Source organism: Thermobia domestica, chromosome 4 (assembly GCF_964235325.1).
Source record: "Thermobia domestica chromosome 4, izTheDome1.hap1.1, whole genome shotgun sequence".
Classification (NCBI taxonomy): domain Eukaryota; kingdom Metazoa; phylum Arthropoda; class Insecta; order Zygentoma; family Lepismatidae; genus Thermobia; species Thermobia domestica.
In genome coordinates, this window is record NC_137457.1 from 29,895,866 (window position 1) to 29,917,479 (window position 21,614).

A 21,614-nucleotide genomic window follows, 5' to 3' on the forward strand; every position below is an offset into this window, starting at 1 on the left:
AATTGAAGAAAGTTTTGTTTTTCAACCTGTTCGTGAGTGTTTCTTGACTATATTCACCTAGTTGAACGCAAGTTTCATGTTCGCACTTCATGTTCGAATGTTAATATGAAATGAAACTAATTCTGAAAAGACTCTCTCCCCCAGCATGTGAACTAATTTACCTCTTGCGGAAATTCATCAGTTCAATACTATTAACCCATTTCATGAAATTTATGTTCGCCATTCATTATCAATTTTATCGATATCTCCGAATTCGAAAGTTAAAGCTAAGTCAGTAAAATACTTTCACAGGTTTCAAATTCTCATTGATACTGAAAAGCGACATTTTCTAAAGGGTGTCTATATTACGAGGAAGTCTATTCTCAATTTCTTTAACGAGTTTTTTTTTTTTTTTACTACAACCTACACGTCTTTTCCGAGAATTTTTCTCAACGTCCACTGGTAACTTACAGATTTCGAGTTCCTTTGCAGTGTAACCAAGATATGGGGAGGGGTCAATATGGCCATTAACGCTACCTTTAGGAGTCAATTCTAGCAGTAGAAGTTAGAACACTACCACATAGAAAATGAACCAAACTTCAGAAAATAGCAAAATGACGTACAGAATACATCAAAAAGTAGCTCAAGTCAGGAAATGGCCAGCAGCAAAAACCATATGGCTAGAACTAGTGGCTTTTTCGAAAATTTGTAGCTAGCCAGGTTCTCACATTGCCAGATCTATTCACAAAATGTCTCAATTGACAACCCTAATCTTAGAACGCTCTAATGAAATATTTATGCCACTACACAGCCACGGAGCCGCGTTCTCAAAAGTCGTGGCTGAAAATGTACTGTCAATCTGTATACAGGGGGCAATAACCATATTTATATTTGAGAGCATTAATGCACTTGTGGAACTCGCACCTATTTTCATGTTTTTCCTTGATGACGCATTAATTATATGTAAGATGGACCGAAGACTCGCAAGGAACAACCAGTCAACATAAAAGGCAATGTCTTGCAGTAAAGGGGAAACTGTTACAAAATAGAAATAAAGTTTCAAGAATATCAAGTCCATTCATGGTTCACACTGTTCTAGATCCACTTATCGCTAGAACTGTTTTTGTAAGACCTAAGTATTTTGTAACGAGAGAAATAAAACAGCAAATACTATAGGAAAAGAAAAAGAATTTTTATTCCCAAAAGTTCGTTATAGACAATAAGTAATCCTATCCCCACAAGTGAAAAGTAAATCCCAAAACTAAGCTACATAGAGAAAGAAAAAAAAAGTCTTAAAAGTTTATTTTTTTTTTCATTTCAAAAATTTTTTACGTTTTGGCCTAAACATTCTTACTTTTTTTTTTTGGATTTTCTGACATTGTTATGGGATTTTTGGGGCTCTTTTGAGCCACTTTTTCTATTTTTTTGGTTTTTTTAAATAACTTCTTCAGTAGTATATATTTCAACTGTTACACGCTACGTAGATAAATTTTCGATGGAACACAATAAGTATCACTTCAAGACCAAGGTAAACGCTTGAAATGAATAATACTTATTGTAACTCCAGCCGTTTTCTTTTTTTACTATTTTTTTGCGATTTTTTCGTCTTTTAAAATGTAATATACATGTATATATATTTTTATATATATATATATCAATATAGATATAAGCAATTTTACACTGTATCATCTACAAATTTTGGGACAAAAAAAAAATTACAGAATTGAAAATTAAGTGGAAAACAGCACAAACTTGTACAAAAAAATATCTTATCTACGGCACGATAAAAAAAATAAATCAGTGCAAACAGATAAAAGGAGTTACCACCACAGTGTACAACTTCCAAGTAACAGAAATGTAATTACTACTTACTAATAATGATTATGCTAAGCGAAGTTTCTTCAAAACATGTTTCCCTTTTTTAAATATAAATTTATCATCTTTCACTTTCAAAGCGTATGATTAATTTATTAATATTTCCCTTTCCCCATTGGACCAACTCAAAGTAACGCCAATTTTTCTCAGATTCAATTGAAGTAGATTGTAGATGCACTGAAATAAAATTGCCTTCATCCATACAAACATTTAAAAGTTATTTGTTGTTTCGAACGAGACAAGTTTTTTCCCCCCCTCTTCTTTCATGAAATGGAAATGAAACAATAATAATAAAAAAAAAATTGTGCCCAATGGTGTGGTCCTTATTCAGCTGTTTTTAGATATTATAACATTATTGTAGCTTTTATTTTTTTTCCCCACTTTCAAAATTTGTCTCATCTTGAGGTCTTATTCGATTTTCGTAAGTTTCCTCTTGTTATTTGTATGTGTGAAAAGTGCCCACTGCAAATTAACTAATTACTTTAGCAGTGAGAATATATTATGCTGTTTTACATATTTAGAATGTGTTACGCTAACTGCAACCAGCAAACCTGGCAATATATATTTTTTTTACGGTGAACAAATTACCCTATTTTTTACCCAACCCAGAATTTTTAAAACAATTTCATTAATTATAATTTAGTGAATAGTAACGTGGGCAAAATGTAGTGTCTTCAGGATTGAAGGTAAACTTATTCTTTCTTCACTTGCGCTGCTTGTTTGGCCTGGTGAGCCTGCAATACAGCAACGGCTTCTTCAACCTACAAGGACAGAGTAATCAAGCATTAATTACTTGATAATCACACTGCAGCAAATCAAGATTAAGAACACGTCTAGACTAATACTAATCTATACCGTTCTATTTGCTGATACTATAGGATACAGAATTCAAATAAGAACAATCTTACCTTTAATCTTAGACTCGTGAAGAACTGTACATTAAAAAAAAAAAGAAAGAAAAAAATGAGGAGTAAGGTTATCTACTTTCATCAGGAGAATTTTTAAGTAATAATGTATCTGATTTAGCTATTTCTAGATGTCACCGAAGAAAGTGACAAAACCTTTCTATTTCGAGTGTCCCCTGCTAGCACTGCCGTCGATGTGAGCTTAGACGTACTTCCCTCGAAAAAGGAGGGACAAATTTCAGGTGGTCGAAATCCTTCAATAGTTGGATGCGGACAGGGTTGCCACATTGAATTATTTCACGGGCTTCGCTGTGCACTGTCTTAGCCACTATAACAGGGTGTCTACTAAAATTCCAAAATGAAATTTCGTGACCTTTTCTTTACCAAATCATAAAATTTCCTAATATTTGCAAGAGCGAATTTGGGTGCGAATTAGGCAAAATTTTCATCCATGCGATTAAAACATATTTTGCTTGCGATTTGGTAGTGTCTAAAGCCGACAATAGACATTTTTGGTGGTGAACTTTGACGTTTTATAGAACAAAATTTTCCAATCTGCACTTACATTTGAATAGTTAAAAAAAAAAAAATCGTGACCCAAAAGCTGAATTTCGTGACTTTCATGACCGTTTTCTGATTTCGTGACCGATAGACACACTGTATAAGCAGCCTACGATCTTCACTCGCTAAGACCAAAGGACTGAATGACAAATTGGCAACACAATCGAGGCCATTCATTTCTTTCTCCAAAGCAATGGGAAGATTTCCTCCATAAGAGGGCGATACGGGTAAGGCCGAAGTATATTTCACATATTTTCCGAGGGACACTTGAAATAGGAAAGCTCTAGAATACAAACAGTTTTAATATATTACAAACATCCGAGTTAATTTCTATTATAATTATGACACTCTTTCTTCTTTTTCTTTTCTTTGCGCGGGGAAAGCGGATTCAAATATACGACTGGGAAGATATGTTAACACATCTTCAATGGCACTAACATTATAGGTCACATAATCAAAGGGAACGATCTGCTTCCCATATTTACAAAGCTTGTTCCCTAGTTGAAATTTAAATCAGGGTTTGGTATACTAGGGTATTCTATTTTGACAGTTTTTATGAAGGGAGTGTTTCCGCATAACCAAATTCAAAGGAGTTTACGAAATTTCACGCTTGAATTCAGTAGCCAGATCAGAGAGTGGTCAGAATTTTCTCTCGCACAAATATTATATAAATTAAAAGTAAACTATTAGAGCTTATATTAACGAGAGGAGGAGACAACCGATTTCTAACACACCAACTCCTCTATAAGTGGGAATTCAATGAGAAAGAGTGAAAAGTGCATGGCTAGACCGGGACTAAACCCTGGATCTTTGGTGTACAGTGTCGATGCGTTCATCACTACACTACTCAGTCCGCTCCCAGAACAGCCATCACTCGGGTGTGTTAAAAATTGGTTTGTTTCCTCCTTTCGTTTATATAATGATAACACAACTGCCAGAGGTGTTACTGGATTGTAAAAGCACAACAAGAAGTTGTTGTACAAACCATGTGGTCTGAGTGAAAGAAAATACGCCTGAAACAATGAGAGCGTGTATGGCTGTTTTAGGAGCGGAATTAGTAGCGTAGTGGTTAACGCACCGGCACGGTACGTCGAAGATCCCGGGTTTGAGTCCCGATCCAGATATTTACTTTTTCACTCTTGGTGCATTATTAGAGCTTAATTAAATACAATTGTAACGTATAGTGTACAACGGACCAGAAACTCAGGTAAAAAAAAATAGTAAAATCTATATTGCGAAGATCGTGCCCCTATTACGACACGCGGCAAGAATGTTCATGCAAGAACAGCAAGAATACAATAAGCTTAATACATATACAACAGATGGCGCACAGCACACGATATCGTAGCTGCGCAGTCACTGAATTTAATGTCAATACTACCGCTAATATTTTACTCCGAAATTCGGTAGATTCATTCTATGCACGAAAAAGTGCAATTCGAAGCCAAATAAATATTTGTTCGTCAACGGCAAGCAGAAATTTCGTTCCTTGATTTATGCAATTTTCAAGTATCAAAATAACTAAATGTCAAGGCACAAGCGGCTCTCAGTCAGCTAATACTACTTAAATTAGGTTACGTTACGTTCCGTTCCGAAAAGATACTACTTCAAATTAGACTTCTGAAATTACTCTAATATCATTAACTCATACAACCAGTTGTATACGCCTTCATACGTATCACTATTACAATTTAGAATTAACAGTATTTCCAATCATGCTTATTTATTTCATACTCTTTTCATATAATTCCTTGCATCAACTTACGACTGTAACTAACGTTCTTTTTGACACTTGAGATACTCAATTCTTCCACTAAACACTCAACTCACTATATCATCTTATATCTCAACTTCGTAACCATTAAACAATAAACATTCTTCATTTAAAATCAATAATTATTCATTTGTCTTTTTAACAAATAAATTCAGTGGCCCTCTAAACAAGGCCTTTTTTGCCACTGTCCATTTTTGATCCTTTTATTGTTCATTTCTTGCACCTGCATCAGCAAGCTCCAACTTTTACGCTGCGGAGACCTAGGTTATGAATTTTTTGTCGATAATGCTCGCTGCTAAGGGTCACTCTTCTTGCAGTCGGCAAACAGTTTTACTTTTGACGACAAGACAATGGATGTGTTCGAGAATATTTTCATGAATCCCAAACAATTTGGATTAAGTTAGTTCTTTTTACAGTACTTCAAATACGAACATTCCTACATGCACTCGAATACGTAAGTGATATACCATTCTTTACTGTTTATCGTTTGTAGCTAATCAGCAAATAATAATGATATTCGTATTTCTGACCTATGAAATTCTTTACGAATTAAGCTGTTTCACCGAACTTGAGACTATAGTAACTTTTACTCAAATGTAATAGCATTTGTTAGCTCTTTACCAAAACTATATACGGATTAAAATTAGAAACAGTTCAAAACCACGTAGAAATCTGTAGTGAGAAAGAAAACTTCGTCATGGTGTTACTAGATTATCCAGAGAGGGGCAACCAAACGTTGTGGTATGGTTTCGGTAGAAAGAACACCTACAATGCAGTGTTGCAGTCTTGTAACATGTTCAGAAGTGTGTCAATCGAAGCGAAGAAATTACATCGGATTACAACGTGGAACCAGGGCAACACTTGCTTCTCCAAATGACAGTTCGTATCTTAGTTTGATATAACTATAGTTCCATTTAACGGTATGAGAAAAGGCACGTTATCTAATACCGAATGCAGCAATACCGAAATCTTCAACTTTTCTTCTGTTAAGTTTTTTGAGAACGATTCCAAAAGCAATGTAACCGCTGCCTCACCTTTGAAGCAACTGACAAAGATCGTCCAAACTGTTACTGTTATTAGAATGTCTCTTTGATACAAGTACGTAATAATCCTTTTGTTTATTACAGGTAAGTAATAGATGTAAGAATTAAAAATTGAATGTAATCTTGTACGGTTAAAGTAGCTTATTCTTTATTATCAACATAATAACTTCCGAATCCTCTACCATAAAATCAATTCACTTGGTGAGCACAAAACCAATCAGTGCACTATATATAAATATCCTACTAGCATTTATTTACCTCTACACAACTCTATTAACTTTCTCAAATCACTTATATAATGATACATCTGATAAATCAAACCAATCATCAACTATAGAATCGACATTTCTCTACCCAAACACAACATATATCTAGTTACCAACAACAAATCTTCAGATTTTTTTTTGTCTAAACCGTTAAACTAAGTGGCGTTAATCACATTGCCGTGTTTGCCAACTCCACATCTGGCACTAACAACTTGGCCTTTCACGCCAACCCTACAATAGACACTATATACAAACGTGTCACCATTGAATCCCTGACGAGACAAGGATACTGTCTGTTTAATGTTCACAGAAGGCTACAAGATGTTTATGGAAACGATAACACTGATATGAGCATCGTGGACAGATGGATTAAGTTTAATTACGGAAAAATTGCAAAGAAATCCAATCTTTCAGTTTAACATCCCCTGATTATGTCATTTTGCTACGGGAGACGGATGTAAGGTGGATCACTAGGTGTTCTCGATGCTACGATAAAAACTGCTTGAATAGTGCGGCGTTGCCAGGTAGTGTCGAGTGCTTACCGGTGCCAGATAATAAAGGAAGTAATATGGGATTCTGATTGGATATATATTGGAGAAATTAATTTTTGACCCATACCGCAATTCACAGCTAAGTTCAGCTTCTCGAATTGCAACGCTAGAATCCAGGAATTAAACGTACAAATTTGGAAACAACGCATTATGGCGTTCTGCGCAAGTTTCTTCTCAAAATCTATTTCCTTAAATGTAAATTAATATTTAAATAAAATGTGAAACACGAAAAACGGTCAAACAATATATCTATTTTGTAATAAGATCGTTACTTTAAAGTACTTTACACATTCAAATAAATATCTCATAAAATTGAGCACTTTTTGTAAGAGCTAACATCAAGTGACATCTTGTGTGCTCATTGCAAAACGAATCAAATATTTTTCTTTTATTTGTTATCTTTTTCGATATCAGAAGACACAACCAAATGAATCAGTGTCTTGTGTTGTAGCTGAAACATAACTTTATCTTATAGTATAATATTTATAATATGTGACGTTTCGTTGCGCAGTAGTTAAGGGAACGAGCTAAAATATGTACTGACTTCCGGGTGGTGATCCACCTTAAGGTACGTGAATGACGAAAATTGGTGGAATGAGAATGTGGAAGGAGACGGAAGTACCCCGAGGAAAACCACGGACACGATGATGTCCACCACCAACTTACTTGACCGGAGATCGAACCAGGACCTCCATGCACCAGATAAGCGCTCTATTCATCGCACCGTGCCACCGGGAAAACTAGCGAAGAACACACATTATGAAGTAAATGTAAAACTAAAATATGCAGAGAAAAGAAAACTACAATTAACAAATTTCTTCAACACGTGAATGAAGCAACCCGAAAAGGAAAGAGTTGCAGAGTTCTTGGAAAGTTAATGTAAAATAAGATGGAGGACAGGTCATAATGAAGAGTTGAACTATTTCTTTACGTTTAACGCTGGGATGATTATGCACTAAGGATAAGGGAGATAGTGGTGATTATGAATGAAATGCTGGCATGAAAAAAATGAGAAAAAAACGGGGGGGGGGGACCCACAAGACGCATCACAGTATTTCACTTGGCTCGCACTGGGATCAAATTATGCGCCAGAGTTGAGATGTACCACTGAGCCACCGCGCATGCCGTAAAGTGTGTAACCTCGATACCACATAAGGAAAATGGGCGATTACTTTCCTCGGATCTGTTGAGAGCGTTTGAAACCCTTTGTATCCCTTCGATTTTAAGACAAAAGATTAAACTGAGCGGACCTTTTATGACAGTTAATATCCAAGCATATGGTCACTTCTCTAAGGCATAAAGCTCACGAGAGCGAAGAGCCACAGTTTCCGATTTTTTAATATTTTTTTTTTTTTAAGGAAAGGGACAAGAATGTGATTCTTCCGGATTTTTTCGTTTTTTAAATGGCTAGCAAGCGATACATTCAGGCATTTCAATTCTTACTACGCTGCATTATTTTTCTTACTTCTTACACTAAGTTCGTTAGTCCGTATGAGGTACAAACTTAGATTTCTCATGTTTCTTTATACGTGTGGTTGAATTGCGCTATTTCCTTCAACAAACTTTATGATTGTAATTTTCTTGTTATTCTACGGTGTAACATTTGAAACATTTCAAAAACCAAACTAAAAGCTCTTCATGTATGAATCGTTATTCCGATGCTATTTAAACAATATTTATTACGTACGTCATCTATAGAAACTTACCTTGGCTTTGAGGGACTCGTGATGCTCCAACATATGAAGCAGTTCGGAATTGTCGATCTCGAGCAACATTCCAGTAATTTTGCCAGCAAGTTCCGGATACATGCGCTAGAAAAGAAAGAAAAAAAATTAGGTTTACAGTTATTTGCTTCAACACATCTCATAAGAATACAGCAGATTTATGTAATTTAATTTATTTCTGAATTTACGTAAACATTTCAAGGAACATTATTTTGTCCAATATATTCCACAGTGCACTGAGTTTCATTCACAGGATTCTCCGAAATCTTCATGTCATGTCCATATCATGATTCTCTGCCTGCCACTTTCAAAGCTATTGAACAACGCTATTCCATAAACTTAGTTTCATAATGAAATTTGCCAAAATCAAAAGCTTATTTACTTGATTCCGAATATTATTCCGCAACAGCTGTCATACGTGTCACATGTGTAACAATCCTAAAATTTTTGAAGACTGTTCTTGAATTACAAGTTTCGTTGCTCTCCTGTAAAAATGCATACACTATTTCTTTATAAAATTCTATTAGAATCCCTTCCTCGACCAATGGAGGTCGAGTGGTACAATGAAACTATCCTGAAGAAGTCTATAGTTTTCAGATTGAAGTTATGTATCATTTTTTATAGTAACCAATTTGTGACAAAACCAGCACACCGAGTGAAAAATTAGGCCTAGGTTTGTTAAACTCATAAGTACTAACACATAGCTTATCTTTTCAAATTACTGATCAACAAATGCCCTGTTCTTACTAAACTAGGGATGACAAGCATTGAATTGAGTGACTTTATTAAAGCATATCTACACCCAACATCATGACTTTTTCTTTCCCTAACAACTCATTAACTGAATACTATATTGGTAAGAACTTCACAATTGGGCTGTGCTATATTTTCATGTTTAAGATATTTTTATATCTTTATATTACACATATTGATCAAATAGTATTTAATCAATAATCCAATCCAAATCTCACACAGGGTCTACTAAAATTCCAAAATGAAATTTCGTGACCTTTTCTTCAGCAAATCATAAAATTTCCTAACATTTTCAAGAGCAAATTTGGGTGCGAATAAGGCCAAATTTTCATCCATGCGATACAAACATACTTTGCTTGCGATTTGGTAGCATCTAAAGCCGACCATAGATATTTTTGGTGGTGAATTTTGACGTTTTATAGAACGAAATTTTCTAATCTGTACTTACATTTGTACAGTTTAAAAAAATCGTGACCCAAAAGCTAAATTTCGTTACTTTCATGACCATTTTCTGATTTCGTGACCGATAGACACCCTGTCACAGCCCTACCTCATAGTAGTTAACACCTAAAATGGGCATTCCTACAGAGGTTCTTATCCAGGACAAATTCGTAACTTGCTAAACCAGTTTCAAAACTCAGCCAAGGAAGTTGGATAAGTTCGATATTTACAAGTGTATACCGCACATCCCTTATTTTGAACTGTGCAACACATTGTAGTTCATAAAGTGCCGTACGTAGACCAAAGACGGAATTGTTCGGAAATGTACTTTCAACTATTGATATCTGCACGTCATATGCAACGATTTGGCGAAAGCATAGGTGAATTAATGAAGCTGATTGAATGATCCAAGGCTAGAATGGAAGGAATAATAACAATAAATTGAATTTACACGCGCATATAGTGTCAGGCGAAACTACGATGCACTTTAGCACTAGTTTTCTTTTTCTACTGAGTAACTGTGCACAACTTTCTTTCGCTAATCAGAAAATAGTGGATGTGATGCTAATTAAAATATAAAATTTTAAATTAGTCACATCATCAATGCGAAACTTCATATGTATTTTTCATTATATCGTATATTAGTTTGGCCGTTGTGTTTTCAAAAATGGACACTAAACTTGGTGGGAACAAGTGTTTCATCAATTCAGTGCTTATAGAATACCATGAAAAAGTTACTGGCGACCGTCTCATACGGTCTTAGTTTTCCCTGAACAAACATACGTCCTAGTTTTCAAGCATATATCGCAGATTATTTCCGCTGAAACCACTTATTAACCTCTTAATTTCTTCGGATTACTCTGAAAACTAACACTACGAATTAGGAAATTTTAATAATTAAACTGCATTGGAGTTTTCTTACAAATTCGCTAATTTGTTTAATTAAATATATATATCCAAGTTTATATATTTCCTTCTTAGTAATAAAATACAGAAATAGGATTTTTTAAGTACAAATATGCTAAGATATTTTAAAAAATAAAAATTTCAAATTTCAGCTCATCCCTGATATTTAGCAAATGACCTATGCGACTCCACATTTCTGTAAAAACGTAAAAACTGTCTTATAGTATTTGCAATACTCTGTAGAGTCCATCACATTATAGAATAGTATCTCAAAGCGCGATTACTGAAAAAACATTTTCAAAGTATTAGGAAATTTTTGCAAATTTGTGATTTTGTTAGCTTCTGTCCATGCTTATTACTACTACAACTTCATCATCATCATCATCATAGGTACTCTGCATTATTGGCAGGTCACTTGCCGCAGCTGAGAAGCTTCCATGCTCCACGGTCCTCCGCTAACCTCTTCGTCTTCACGTATGATCTGTTTTTATATCATCCATTAATTGTAGTCTCCTTCGCTCCCTCCTTTTTTCCCGTCACCATACCCTCTAGGACGTCCCTCATGACAATTTCTTCTTAGGCAATGTCCCAACCAGTTTATCTTCCTCTTCTTAATATCTAAAAGTGTTATTTTCTTCCCCACCATTTATAACACACACATTCGTTTTCCGCTCGCCGTAACTAATTCTTTCCATTCTTCCTCACACCCACATTTCGAAGGTTTCCAGTCGATCTTCATCACTTTTACGTAATGTCCACCCCCCCCTTCCCCCAATTCAGCACAACACTCCATACGAAGCATTTTACGAGTCTTTTTCTCAACTCTTTATTCAAGGTCCCAGAAAACAGACTTTTCTTCCTCCTAAAGGCTTCTTTCGCCATTCCTATCATTGCTTTTATTTCACGTTCGCACTTCATATCATTACTAAGAATACTACCCAGATATCGAAAACTATTCACTTGTTCTATTTTCTCCCCTCCCATTTTTATATTTGACACAGACCTCTTCGTTCCAATCACCATGGTTTTTGCCTTTCTAACATTTATTTCCATCCCATATTCCTCAAAGCCCATCATCAGGTTTTCTTACATTTTATTGATTTTCTTTTCAGATTCTGCAAGAAGCGCCATTTGTCTGCAAATCTTATGCATCTAATCATTCTACCGAAATGCCATCATCATCATGTAGGCTCTTTTTCACTATCTCTTCTAGATAGATATTAAATAGTGTTGGCGAGAGGCAGCATCTTTGTCGAACTCCCCTTCCAATTGTACTCTCTTCCGTCAGTTCTTCCCCTATCCTAACACTTACTTGTTGGTTCATGTATAAGTTTCTTATGAGTCTTCTATCTTCCCATTCCAACCCTATCTTTGTTAGAACTCCCAACAACAATTCCCAATTCACGCGGTCAAAAGCCTTTTCTAGATCAATAAATACAGTATACATCTCTTTCCCTTTTTCTATAAATCTTTCACCGTTCGCCCTTAATAATCCAACTGCATCTCTTGTGCCGTTGCCTCTTCTGAACCCGAACTGCTCCTCCTCAACTTCATTTGTTCTTCCATATAACCTTCTGTTCAGTATTCGGAGGAAAATTTTAGCAGCATGAGATATGAGACTAATAGTTCTGTAATCCTCAGATCTCCTTGGGTTCGATTTCTTAGCCATCGGTATCATGATGGTCTTCAGAAAGTTATTACTTCAAGAACTACAAAATTGCTAGAGCAACGACCATTCAAATTGAACAATTAGAAATTCTTACGAATTTACACATGTTAATTTAAAATGAACGTACCTGGATAAGTGGGAAAAGTCTCTCTCCCAGCATCTGCTTCTGCTCTTGTGGTGGTGCTGCAGCCAACATGGACGCTGTCAAAGGCTCCTGGCCTTGGATGTGCACCGCCTAAAAAGAAACAAAACAAATGCATTACAAGAGGACTCACAGATTGAAGAAAAACATTAATATATCCAATATTTTAACACAAATTGAAAAAAAAAAAAAAAAAAAATATGTTTGTGAATTTATGACCCATGACATTAACCCTTGTAATGCTGACGTTTTAATAACAATTCCCTGAAAATCGCACTCAAGTGTGCTGTAAATGTAAATCTACAGGTATCACACACGCAGAAGCGATCAACTTTTACGGACACCTAAATGTTAATCTTACAGATTCGTATCCTCTGATGACTATGTAGGTTAAAGGAAAGAAAGAAAGAAAACCGAGTAATTGCTGCTGTTGTACCTTGCTAGTCCCGTGATTAGGAAATTTTATACTATGTGCACATTGCACCAGAGTACAGATTTAATAGCTATAGAAATAGTTCCAAAAATGATGGGAATTTGCTGCATTAATTGTGACCAATTTTGACATCACCAACTGATTTTAAAACTGGGTAAATCATGAGATTTAGCTCTTCTGTGACTCAAGTACTTTTCTTCAGACACACTACACGACTATAATAACTTAGAGCTTTCCAGAGTTTCATGCATAATTACGCTAACTTTGCACATAATGAATTGTTAGTTTCCTCGTGTATTGGTGAGTGGTTCACCACGCAAAGTCAAGCATTTTACCTGTACACAAAGTAGCGGCGCATAATAGCTTTAAAATTTACAAACTGGTGAGAAGTAACAGTTTAACACATTTAGTGTTCTTTCTTTATAAATATACACTAGGTAGTTTGTATGAAACTTTTGACGTAGTTTAAATCAAGAGGTGCAAATAACCACTCGCCTGAGGCGAGTGGTTCATCGGGGCGGGCGAATTTTTAATATCACTATTACAATACCGAAAGTAAGTAAATGATTTCTATTGAGGTATGTGGGCTAGTAGCTTTTGACTTGGGCTAGTAAAATTTTGTTGCATATTTGCATCCCTGGTTTAAATTAGATATTACATCCTTGCAGGAACTTTTGAAAGTACATAATCCCGATAATCACATCTTATTACTATAAGCATAACTGTTATAACGGAATTTTCCTAATGCTCCTATAAAACGGAAGAGCTTTCATTGCGCTTTTCAATTATTAAAAAAAAAAAATAAAATAAAAAATCTGATGGGTGAAACTAACCATTGACATTCATTAAGAGGCCTCATCCCGGCGAAATTAAATTACCGCTAATTATACAGTAATTATATGATATCTTCAAATAAATAAAAGATAATTGAAATGTGGAACAAGAGCGCCCTAGACAATATTTTTTTGCGTGAGGTACCGTTATCACAACTCACCTAGTCACTTTCCGTTTTCAGCCGTTTAGAAACGCGAAAATAAATACCGATTTTCAAAATGGCTCGAAATCGAAAGCAGGTAAGTGAGTCGTAATAACGGTATCTCATGTAAAATGATATTGTCTAGGGCGCTCTTGTTCTACATTTCGATTATCTTTTATCTATTTGAAGATATCACATAATTACTGTAAAATTAGCGGTATTTTAATTTCGCCGGGATGAGGTCTCTTAAGAACATCAAGAAGAAAATATACATGTATCATTCAGATTGCTGAAAATAACTTCACATTTCGAAGGACGGAGAGCTTCTTAACAGGGAAAAGGAACAGAAGATATGAGGTGACAGGAAAAATAGCCTACGCAAAAACACTTTGGTGAACGACAGATCGATGTAACTTTGATTTTTCTTTCTAATCACGTGAGCCTAAATCATGTACTTTTAATGTTACATTCTCTTCTATTCCTATCACCTGCCGAAGACCCTACAGTGCTTCAAACTCTTATGAATTATTTTGGATGATCTCAATGGTGTTTTCTCTGTTTTCTTTCTTCAACCAACTAAAACTTTTCAACCACAGGATTCAACAGGTAACGCATATTCTTTTTCAGGAGGAAATATATTCTTCTGGGACATGAAAAATAGAAGTACTTTGAAGTTCACACGGCAGTTGGTAGTTTCGATTAGAAGCAATAACTACTATAGTCCGCATCACCCGAATTGGCGTGTGGAATCAGCCAATAAGCTCGCAGTGCCCTGTTACTAAACCTTCAGGGAAGAATCTAATCATTCATAATTGTCCACAATGATTATATTCCTCCCTGAAGGTTTAGTAACAGCGCACTGCAAGCTTATTGGCTGATGCCACATGCCAATTCGGGTGACGCGGACTATAACCAAAGATGGTGCGCGCGCGTAACAGTAATCTACTTGTGAAGAGCAAACAGGACGAAATCCAAGTGAAACTTAAAGGAATTTGGTATGCGTGTATGAGAAAGATTGTATGGAAAGTAACATCATCACCAGGGCCGTGTGAACACTGCAGACTTGCCACGTTCCGGACGTCCAGTTAGCAGCATCAAGCAAACTAAGAACGCGTACCAAGAATAGCTATTGAAGAAGTACTTCGTAATGATCGGCGAATCCATTTTTTCATCTTTTACGACCGATGAAGAAATTCTAAAGTTTTAATTCCAAAGTTATATCGGTTGCGCACAAATGGCTACATTCCCAAAAGACTAAATTTATGAACAGGCTATTTTGAAATCTGTACCACGGTGGGAGAAATGTGTTGAGAGACTTGGCTGCTATGTTGGAAAGTAGATTTAGAGTAAGCATTTACTTTGTATACGTTCTTGATGTGATATATTACATTTCCTTCTTCATACATTGTTGTGGGTTAATTATTGATCCGGCCTCGTAATATTTTGGAATTAACCAACTAAAGACTGGTCGCTTTTTATGTATCACAATTCATCACTTGAAATCTGAAGTTCATGTAAATCCTGAAGTGTTTACTAACCTGTTGGACTGGCTGCGGAGCAACCGGCATTGGTTGTGGTGGATTCCGCATTGTCGGAGTGTATTTGTAGTTTGGACGAGCCTGTGCAGACACAGAGACTGCAGTTGGTGCTCCCATTGGTCGTGCAGTTGGGATGTTGGCTGCTCCCACTGAAATACAAACAAATATTTCAATCAAAAACTTAACGTTTAACAATGACACTACATACCTGAATAATCACGTTATACTATTACAATTTAATTCTATATCGGTACTAGATATTATCGTCTATCCCAAAAGAATAGTAAGAATATTTTCAGTGGACGATAATGTGTATATTATTCTTTCTTCCGATCTTTCCAACGTTCACAACACAATCAGAAGATCAGGGCTCATAGTGGTCTAGTCTCTTGTAAATAGTTGAAAAGTGACAAATCTCATAATGTCCCTTTTTTTTCCTTTGTCAATTTCTCCACCTCTCTCCCTCCCTCTTTGTTGTTTTATCTTTTTTTCTTTACTACTTCTTTTTGAGCTTCCTCTTTTCTTCTGTTTTCTAAGTATGCTTTGTAGTTACGGTAAGCAAACTTAGCAGATGTTAAGAAGCTTCTCAGTAAGTGGATCCAGTTCTGGCCTATTTCCAAATTTCTTCATCCCAGACATTATATTTAACTTAGCTTTGAGAGTTCTCAAAGTCATGAAATATTCCAATTCATCACCTACTCTTCTTAAGAACATACAAAAAGCATAACTCTAGACGAATATGATGAATTACACAAACACACAACGTTGAGCGGAGTGTTAACTACAAGTATTACGAGAGAAAACTAAAAGACTATTATGATGGAAGAAAGAATAGACACAGAAGGGTTCTCAACCCCACCTTGGGAGCTTAAGCATCCACCAACCATTAACTGCTTTAGAAAGAATAAAAGCTGACTGTTTCACATGTGGCAGCAAGTACTGAAGCTTTCAGAAGAGTAATGAGTAACAAGTTTCTGCTTTTTTCCATTTATTTTTCTTAGAAAACTGCCAATGCAAAACATAAAAAAAGCACACGAAAAGTCACTTTACCTCCCAAAAAAGTAACTCGCTATGAGCCCTGGAAGATGAAAATAAAACGCACGGACTACCCCACTAAATTTCGCTTTAAATTTTTGAACTAAATCATGTTATGCTAAAGCAATCATTTATAAAATACTAACAAAATTATGTTTCCAGAAAATTCCGTGCGAAGAAAACGCCTCAAAGTAACTACCGTTTGTGTACCTTTTAATAACAAATTACTATCCAGGGTGTCTACTAAAGTTCCAAAATGAAACTGCGTGAGTTTTTCGTAACCTTTTCTTTACCAAATCATAAAATTTCCTAATATTTTCAAGAGCGAATTTGGGTTCGAATTTTCATCCATGCGATAGAAATGTACTTTGCTTGCGATTTGGTAGCGTTTAAAGCCGACGATAGAAATTTTTGGTAGTGAAATTTGACGTTTTATAGAACAAAAATTTTCAATCTGTGCTTACATTTGTATGGTTAAAAAAATCTTGACCTAAAAGCTAAATTTCTTGACTTTCATTACCGTTTTCTGATTTCGTTACTTTTTCGTGATATTCGTAACTTTCGTGACCGATAGACACCCTGCTATCATATATCAGGGTAATTTATGAAATGTGAACAAAATAGTCTAAGCAAAATCAGAAAATTAAAACACTTAATAATAAATTACTTCTACCATATTATAAGGCTGTTAGTAAATCATTGATTTATGCAAGATGTACAAAATCTTTACATACGTATCGAAAGATACTTTCACATCCTTCTTAATGTATCTCCGGAATTTTATTGAAAAACCCACATGCATATGAGAAACAAACTATACCCTGGCCGGTGAACGATGATTTCTGACAGCTTTGCACAAGGCCACGGCGAGCGAGCAAACACAGCAGGTCAACCAACCTTAGGCTCATAACCTGTCGCGTCTCCATGGTAACCCCGCACATTGCCAAACTTTCACTCACCCCCTCTCAACCTCAACGAGGAAGCAGACGATTCTTCCCTTGCGCGAGAAGCACATGGCAACACCGCACTCCTCAATCGTTCTCGCGAGCTGAGCTGTCAGAAATCATCGTTCGCCGGCCAGGGTATAATCTAAAACTATGAATGTAAGAGATGCCTATATGCATACCATTTCTGAAGGAATTAATATGATTTCACCATATTACTCCATTACTTTTTTTAATTTACTGTAGTACAAATTAAGTAAGGATGTATAAACAACTAAGAGCAAGTTGAGATATGCTACACACACTAATGGTCTCCATATATTAAGAAATGACTTGACAATGTACTAAAATCTTACGAAACTCACTTTCTAGATGTGATGCTCGTTACAATTTGTCAACGATCCCACAATGTTCAATTAAAACCTTTTAAAGCTTAATTACTTTCAACTGACTGAGCATTTTACTTTTTCGAATCCTTAAACACTCTTCTCCATTGGTTTATGACCTAGATGTCCAGGTTATTGAAATAAGATATTAACCAACTAAGTCTTTGGCCTATGGAAACCGGAGGTTGAATGTCGCGTTCACAAGTTCTCCTTTCACTACTGTTCTTCGCCAACTGGACCTATTTTCTACTTTGTATTCCGAAATAACATATAATCAAAATACTGCAATAATCTATCAAAATATTCTTTAAGTTCCTTCGAGGTCTGAGCAATTGCTTGGAACTGTAAAATGAAAAACCACGTTTCTCTTTTCACTCTGGCTAAGGTAGATAGGGGTAGTCGAAGCCGTTTCTTTGCTGTAAGAGCCCAGTTAAAAAACCTCCACTAACGATTTCCTTCTGCAGTTCACTTACATTATTTTTCTTATTGGTTAAAAACATAATTTTCTGGTTTTAAATTTGTTTCCACATGTATTGTGAAGAAAGAAAAACAATTATAGAAATATGACTTGCACAGAAGACAATGAAAATATCAATCGCCAGCTTATTTTCTGGAAGGTTTTAGTGTGAATTGTTCCTTTATTATTATTAATCTAATAGTATACATGAAAAACAAATTTACTGACGTGTATAACTGACTACTACAATGTAATACAGTACCAATCCTGAAAACTGAATACCGATAAAGGGATTTGAACCGTGCAGTATCATAAAATTTATCTCTCAGATGAACATATCTACTATGAGAAAAAAAAAACAGTGTCAGCTGCTGTTGCATCAGTACTCTTCCAAACTCTAAGCTAACTACGATCTCGGAAAGAAATGACCACTCTTGATTTCATACAAAATCGAAGATAAATGTTTCTGTTAAAGCTGAACTGTACTTACAGGGTGTATACTAAAATTCCAAAATGAAATTCGTGACCTTTTCTTTACCAAACCATAAAATTTCGTAACATTCTCAAGAGTGAATTGGGGTGCGAATTAGGCCGAATTTCCATGCATGCGATAGAAGCGTGTTTTGCTTGCGATTTGGTAGCGTCTAAAGCTGACCATAGACACTTTTCGCACTGAATTTTGATGTTTTATAGAACAAAATTTTCCAGTCTGTACTTACAATTGTACGGATAAAAAAAATCGTGACCCAAAAGCTAAATTTCTTGACTTCCATGACCGTTTTCTGATTTCATGACTTTCGTGACCGATAGATACCCTGACTTACCTGGTTGTTGTCCAGTGATAGGTCTTGCAGACAGAGCATTGCGAATTGAGCCTGGCTGTGATGCTGGAGCTCTCGGCGCAGTGCGGAAAGGAGCTTGCATACTTGGGAAGCCTACAACAGAAAGGAAATATTTAAAGCAATGGCAAAGTTCGGATTATCAGTAAAATTTTTATTCTTCAATTTCTTAAAAATATGCACTATCTAAACTCATCTTACCACTTTAACACACTGCTTATAATTATCTTTACTGTACCGGAAGAGAGTTACTTAATGTCTAATTTACATATACAGTACAGTCTCGTTTAAAAAAAACTCTCGCGCGATATTCATTTTAAAATAAGAACAATGAGTGCAGTCTGTATTACCTTCCCCGTCTATTTTCAGCACACGTGTTGTACACGTAAACGTCAAGTGACCTGCCAGTTGAAGTTTGTATATAAATGCACAGCACTGTTATAAAAATTTTATCACGGCTTAACCAAATTTTCATTAAATCGAAACATCATCGCTCTCATCAAATTCGGCTAAACGGGACACTAGCATATTCAGAGTTTAACCCTCGGGACCTTTCACAGTTTCGTAAAACAGCATTCCCCTACGTAACTTATAATATATGAAAGTGCTTTAGATATAAAAATGTTAAACTATTTACATTATATAGTAAACAATGTCTAGTGCTAGTGCTTCCATAATATGATCACTAACGTGATAGCCCTTTGCGGGCCTGTGGCGCTCCACCGTAATCTGTTAGCAACCAGCTCAGCTACGTCCAGCCTACGAGAAGCATGTAGGCGACGCATAAATATTTGGCGTCAGGAAACGAGAAGCTGAAATTTTGATTCGTCAGTCCAGAATACGTTTTCCCGTTATTCACTGGCCCTGTTTTTCACAAAAAGTATGATTTTGCAATATTTTCTGCACGAAGTAGTAGTTTCAGAACTATGCAGATGTAACTGATACAGATTGGAAACGGCTTTTCGAAGCGGTCAAATGTCTATTCCGTTTGGCTAGGTCCTAATGAGTTTATCCTTACGATAAGTTACTTCTGGATAATTAGATTGTTTCCATACAATATTTACACCAGTTTGTGACTAAAAAAGTTTGCCGCACTGTCCCGAGTGATATCTGCAACTACTGAGCGAGATATACACTATGTGATCAAAAGTATCCGGACACCTGGCTGAAAATGTATAACAAGTTGGTGGCGCCCTCCATCGGTACTGCTGGAATTCAATATGGTGTTGGCCCACCCTTAGCCCTGATTACAGCTTCCACTCTCGCAGGCATGTGACACCCAATCACCTGACAAGATTCGAAGTCCGTGAGTTAGACGGAGCGCCACAATCTGCTTTCTCACGATGTCTAATGACTACTGAGGTCGCTGATACTGAGTACCTGGCAGTAGGTGGCAGCACAATGCACCTAAATATGAAAAACCTATGTGTTGGGGGTGTTCGGATACTTCTGATCATTACACAATCTTGACTTAGAGGCCTCCTTGCGTGGCATAAAATTTATTTTACACTTCTAAAATTATTTTGCAATTCTCCATCTGAAAATCCCTGCCCTACTTATTTCCAAATCTGAAAACTATTCAGTATTGAACGATTTAATTTAATAAAAATGATAAGATGCGACGCTAAGTGGAAAGTCATTGTTAGTGTGAACGAACACAACCACCAAACTGATCTGACAAAACGCTATGGCACTTTACAGTAAAAAAGGAAAACTAATGCATAAGCTAGATTAATATGCACAGTCAAGAAGCTTTACACAATTAAAATAATCAAAGATGTTTTCTTTCCTAAAACGAACAAACTTGTTAACATTTACAGTAACTTACCAGTAGCGGCAGCTGGCTGAGCTGACGGACGAACTTGAGGCTGAGCCGGCCAGCGCGGAGTCGCTCTGATTTGTGCCATCTGAGCAGGACCATAGAATCTTTGAGGTGTTGGCATTGTTGGCACAAAATAACCTGCCCCTCCAGGTTGGAATATCTGAAAGCCAAAAAATACCACTGCTTAACATTCTGAATATTTCAAGAATTTTGCATATTGTTTAAAATTAAATTTAAAAATCATTTGACCGTGTAAAACAGCTCGCTCCTCAGTCTTAATGACAGCCCAGGAAAATCGTACAACACTTTCAATTCTTTTCTAACTACCATTGTTTAGTTTCAAATTTGAAAAAATCACTGCTTAAGTCTTCATCCCGGCGAAATTAAAATACCGCTAATTTTACAGTAATTATGTGATATCTTCAAATAGATAAAAGATAATTGAAATATGGAACAAGAGCGCCCTAGACAATATTTTGCGTGAGGTACCGTTATCACAAGTCACCTAGTGGCTTTCAGTTTTCAGCTGTTTAGAAACGCGAAAATAAATGCCGATTTTCAAAATGGCTCGAAATCGAAAGCAGATAAGCGAGTC

The 21,614-nt window shown here is 36.0% G+C and overlaps 1 protein-coding gene across 1 annotated transcript in view; it reads right to left on the minus strand.

Moving 5' to 3' along the window:
• Positions 1-1,147: 1,147 nt before the first annotated feature.
• Positions 1,148-21,614, minus strand: part of LOC145683801 (polyadenylate-binding protein 4-like) — a 42,894-nt gene continuing 22,427 nt past the window's right edge. Inside the window, exons 7-12 of the mRNA XM_081755389.1 lie at positions 21,026-21,179; positions 19,183-19,293; positions 15,537-15,685; positions 12,575-12,682; positions 8,661-8,765; positions 1,148-2,615 (exon numbers count right to left, since the gene is read on the minus strand). Coding sequence (XP_081611515.1) covers positions 2,547-2,615; positions 8,661-8,765; positions 12,575-12,682; positions 15,537-15,685; positions 19,183-19,293; positions 21,026-21,179 — 696 coding nt within the window. The 3' untranslated portion in view covers positions 1,148-2,546. The remainder of the gene's footprint in view (positions 2,616-8,660; positions 8,766-12,574; positions 12,683-15,536; positions 15,686-19,182; positions 19,294-21,025; positions 21,180-21,614) is intronic.